General features: G+C 34.7%; 1 protein-coding gene across 1 annotated transcript; it reads left to right on the top strand.

Annotated features, from left to right (window-relative positions):
- Positions 1-422: 422 nt before the first annotated feature.
- Positions 423-2245, top strand: LOC133307339 (2-oxoglutarate-dependent dioxygenase 19-like). Its single transcript, XM_061507837.1, has 4 exons — positions 423-668; positions 1187-1410; positions 1530-1860; positions 1976-2245. The coding sequence occupies exons 1-4, from the start codon at positions 423-425 to the stop codon at positions 2243-2245; spliced, it is 1071 nt and encodes a 356-aa protein (XP_061363821.1).
- Positions 2246-4890: the final 2645 nt, after the last annotated feature.

Genomic DNA, 4890 nt, shown 5'->3' with positions numbered 1-4890 from the left:
CCTTTAGGCTAGAAGCGTGAAAATTGCACAAGCCCATTTTTGGTTTACCTTTTTGTGTTTTTTTTTTTTTTTTTTTTAATTTCACTTTTTTAAAGCGGGGGACGGTGAGGCTTTGATATCATGTAAAGAATCTTGGGATACACCACCCCAAAAGTAGCTCAAAGGGGTGAGAGTGCTCAAGGCCTTATAAAGACCACATTAGTTGCCCATCCAATCAATGTGGGACTATATATCTCAACAACCTTCCTAGCATTGGTTTGTCCTTTTATATGACTTTCACCCGGTGGTTAAAATTTGTCTTTTTATATGACTTTCACCGTTTGTTACCCACACACGCCTATATATACAAGTAGAATACCTAAAATTCATGCATCTCAATAGAACTAGTTAAAGCTTGCTCTCTCGATCTCTGTATCTTTGTAATGGCTGAAATAGCATCTAAAACCCAATTATACTCTTCCGAATCTAAATTGGATGTTGCCTCAGGTTACTTCTATGATTCTTCTCAGCTAGTTGTGGCAGGTCATCATCATGCTTATCCCTATTCAGCTTCTGATGATGAAATACCCACCGTTGATTACTCTCTGCTCTTCTCTGATAACCCTGATCAGCGATTCCTTGCCCTTGAATTCCTGCGCCAAGCATGCCACGAATTTGGCTTCTTCTATGTCAGCTCTTGAATTCCTGCTCTGTTGCATGTTAATATAATGAAGTTTTAGTGTACATATATATAATGATATATTGCATGTTATATAATGATATATTCATGTTACAAACATTTTAACAAATTTGATATATAATTTAAGTAACATAATTTAAGTAACAGGTTACGTTTACAACTTTTTTTTTATTTACAACTATTATAACTTCAGCTTTATTCTCCCGAGAGAACACTGCTGGAGAGTTTTCCCGAGAAAATATAGTTGAAGTTGTAAGAGTTGTAAACAAAAAAAAGTTATAAACGTAACCCTCCCCATAATTTAAAGACTAGGTTATATTTACAAATTTTTTTGTTTACAAACTACATTATCTTCCGGGAGAACACTAGGTACTATGTTCTCCCAAGAGAAGATAATGTAATTTGTAAAAATTTGTAAAAAAAAATTGTAAACGGATCATTTTCTATAATTTAATAATTGAATTAATGAATGGATATAACAAATAAATTTGCTTCATGTGCATACAGTTGGTAAACCATACCATCCCAGATAGTGTATTTGATGGTGTTTTGAAGGGGATTTCTGATTTCTTTGATCCAACAACGCGGGATGAGAGAAGGATTTACAGCAAAAAGGGCCCATCAGATAAAATCCGTTGGGGATTTAACTCCTCAGATATTGAAAATAGGGAATATCTCAAGGTTATTACACACCCCCAATACCATGTTCTCTCTGACTCATCAGGTTTCAGGTATTTACATAAATATTTAAATATTGTGTTCTCATTTATTCAAATTTTGATAATATTCTATTAATTTATTGTCTTGTTCCATATATTTAATTTTGCTTTTGGCTTATTTCAATCATCAGCAAAATTTTGGAAGAATATTGCAAAGAAATGAGAACCATAGTAATTGGATTAGCAAGGGCAGTGTCAATAACCTTAGGGCTTGAAGAAAACTACATAGAGAAGGCCTTCAACTTGAAATCAGGGTTTGATTCAACGGCCATGATCATTTATCCACCAAATTCTAGATCCAAAGGAGCTGTTGGTCTTCCTGAACACACTGACCCTGGCTTTGTAATTACACTTGTTCAAGATATAAATGGTGGTCTCCAAATCCTATCCCACAAAGGAAAGTGGATTAATGCTCATATTCCCCATCATGCCATACTCATTCAACTTGGTGATCATCTTGAGGTACTTCTATTCAATATAGTTTCCTTCACGTGATTAACTAATATATAGTTAATCATTTGAACAATTTTCCCCTTCCTCTCGATTTGACATGTTTCTTAACCTTAAATAAATGTAGATCTTAACCAATGGGAAGTATAAGAGTCATGTCCATCGAGTTATTGTTAACAACAATAAGTTGCAAAGGATCTCCTTGGTCACCCTTCATGGACCTTCATTGGACAAGTTCATCAGCCCGGGCATAGATTTTGTTGATGAAGAACAACCACAAAAATATTGTGGGATGACCTATAAAGATTCATTGGAAGCAACTGGGGGCGATGAGATCGATGGGCAATCATCACTTGAGCAACTTAAACTTGTGTCAAGTTTTAATAAAGTAATATAGCCCCCCCACCCCCCACAACAAACAACACCACATGAAACACACTTTATGCCATTTATAAGATATACCGGGCTTTAATTACTTGATTTGTAATTTGTAACAATAATGTGTGAGAAAATCAACTTTTTCTCACTTTTGTATTTGGTACTTATCATATATATCTTTGTTCTATTTACATGATTTCGAATAAATTTTCGTCAACTCAACAAAATTTTTTACCAAGAAACTTCAAAAATACACCAACACTAAATAAAAAAAAATCATATTTAGAGACAGAAAATTTTCTTCTCTAAAATGCTGAAATTTTGTTTCTAAAAGAATTAGACACGAAATCAGAGCTGAGCTCACTCTTGTGTCAGAATCTTGCCTCGTTAAAAAGTCTCAGACAAAATTTATTTTTTGTCTCTTATTAGAGTACTCGTCCATTTCTAAAACATAATTTTCTGTTGCTGATTAGTAATCAAAATTTGTCCACAGATGAAATGATTTTGTCTCTAGTATGAAAAAATAACAGAAAAAATGTAAGCAATTATTGCGGTTTATCACATCTATTTATTTTCTTAAAAATATATTTCCTAACGCATCTAAACAATAAAAGATCAATCACTATAGCTATCCAATTAACTAGAAAAGATATCAAGATAGTTGGTAGCATTTAGGAAGTGATTACGATATAAGAGAAACACCATTAATGGCTATTGATTTTGCAATTAGATTTTTGGTTTTATTTTTCTTATGTCACATAAGATAAATATTCTCTCTTATTCTCACCATAAATGGTGGGACCCACCTTATTTTTTAAAAATAAGAAGAGAAAAAATATAACACGAAAATCAAAGTGAGAGTAAGAGATAAATTGTTTCTTATGTGACATAAGAGAAGTAAAATTCTTAGACTCTTCTCTAACTTTTACAAATCACATGGATCTTTTTATGTCAAAATTTGACATGACCTTATTATGTCTTACATCAGAGTCATTCATTCACATGTTAATGGTCATTAATTAAAGTACTCTTTATTCTAGGAAAAGACATATATTGCAATTAGACCGTTGACATGTGAATAAATGATGGTAATATAAGACGTGACAAGGTCATGTCAAATTTTGACATGAGAGAACTCATGACTTGTCAATATTAAACCAATTGCAAAATACTTATGTTTTTTTAAAAAAATTCTTCAAAAAAAATTGTATAATTTTATTTTACAGGATAACAAAAAAGGACTCTTAGTACGTTAAGCAAGCCCACAGTAGAAATCGCGTAATGCCCACACACAATATCATATCTCTTGGTCTCCTCCACAATATCACCCCGCAGATATCTAGGAATAGGGGCATTGTTTCCCCCATCATACTCCACTGCACCACCTGCATCGAAGTTGTGTCCTAATAAGTCCATCCATACCGGAGCCGTCATCACTATGTCCTTTCTGCAAACACGGGACCTCAGCTCACTATGTATATAGCTGAGGTTATAGTAGAAGGCCTGCACCATAACCTCTAAATAAGGGCAGGACATCTCAGTCAATACTCTCAAATGTGATGCCTCCAACAATGCAACTACGTCAAATCTCTCCGCCATAAAGAATGAAGAATCCAATGACTTCGGCTTAATAATGGGTCTTCAAAAAAGATCGGCCATAAATCGTGCATGGTTCGCGGCATCATCATTAAGCAAGTACCCATATGGGAGGTTTACAAGCAGATGCTTAGGCTCAGGCTCATGTGTTGTTAAAGAAGAAGGACGGTCCATCCGTTGCTTGGTCCGTCTTTCGGTTTGGGATGAGACTCTCACCAAACCTCGTCTGGGCCCCATGAAAACAATACAAACCTACAAACAAATATGGATATTTATCAACAACACAAAAAACAAACAATAAAATAAAATTAAATAGATCTGAAATTCAAAAAGAAAAAAACAAAACCTATGAAACCTATACCCTAAATAATCTAAATTCATCAAAACCTACCCTAAACAACAATGAGGGAGAGAAAACAAAGAAAAATTAGGGTTCATTTCATCATCTCGAAAAGCTTAATCTTGGTAGGAGATTGGCATTACACCTCCACATTCCCATTTTGTGTTAAAAAATCCGAACCAAGATCCAAACCCAAAACCTAGACCCAAATTTTTGTGTGAAAGATGAGTTCAAGTCCTAACATGATTCCTATAGTTATTTACTACAATGGGAAACATTTTGAAGGTCCGAACAGTGTCCGATTTGAAGGAAAAACAAAAACGATGAAAATCAAAGTGGGCACTACATGCAATGAACTGAAGGAGAGAATTCTCCAAAAAATGGGGTCAGAAGGCATCCATTCCATCCACCGCATGATAGCCAGGTTAGAGACTGTAGTGGATATGGATACAATATACTACATTGGTAACGATATCAATGATGATGAAGATGTGGAGTTCGTCACAGATGCGTATGTTGGATGGAAAGTATTAAAAATGATTGAGATATATGTTGAAGTTGATGCTGGTCAGTCTTCATCGTTACCGGTGCATACAACCACTGCGCACTGTACTGGTCAAGAAGATACAATTGTACGATCATCTGCACCATCTCAGGTAACATTGGAAGAGGATGAAGATGATGAAGATGAGGAGTATGTGGACAGTGAAGATGAGGGAGAATCTGAA

Source organism: Gastrolobium bilobum, unplaced genomic scaffold, assembly GCF_033153095.1.
Source record: "Gastrolobium bilobum isolate Gb01-03AN ecotype WA unplaced genomic scaffold, APGP_CSIRO_Gbil_v1 utg24366, whole genome shotgun sequence".
Lineage (NCBI taxonomy): Eukaryota > Viridiplantae > Streptophyta > Magnoliopsida > Fabales > Fabaceae > Gastrolobium > Gastrolobium bilobum.
The sequence above is the reverse complement of the archived record's forward strand: the minus strand, read 5'-3'. Positions and strand labels throughout refer to the sequence as shown.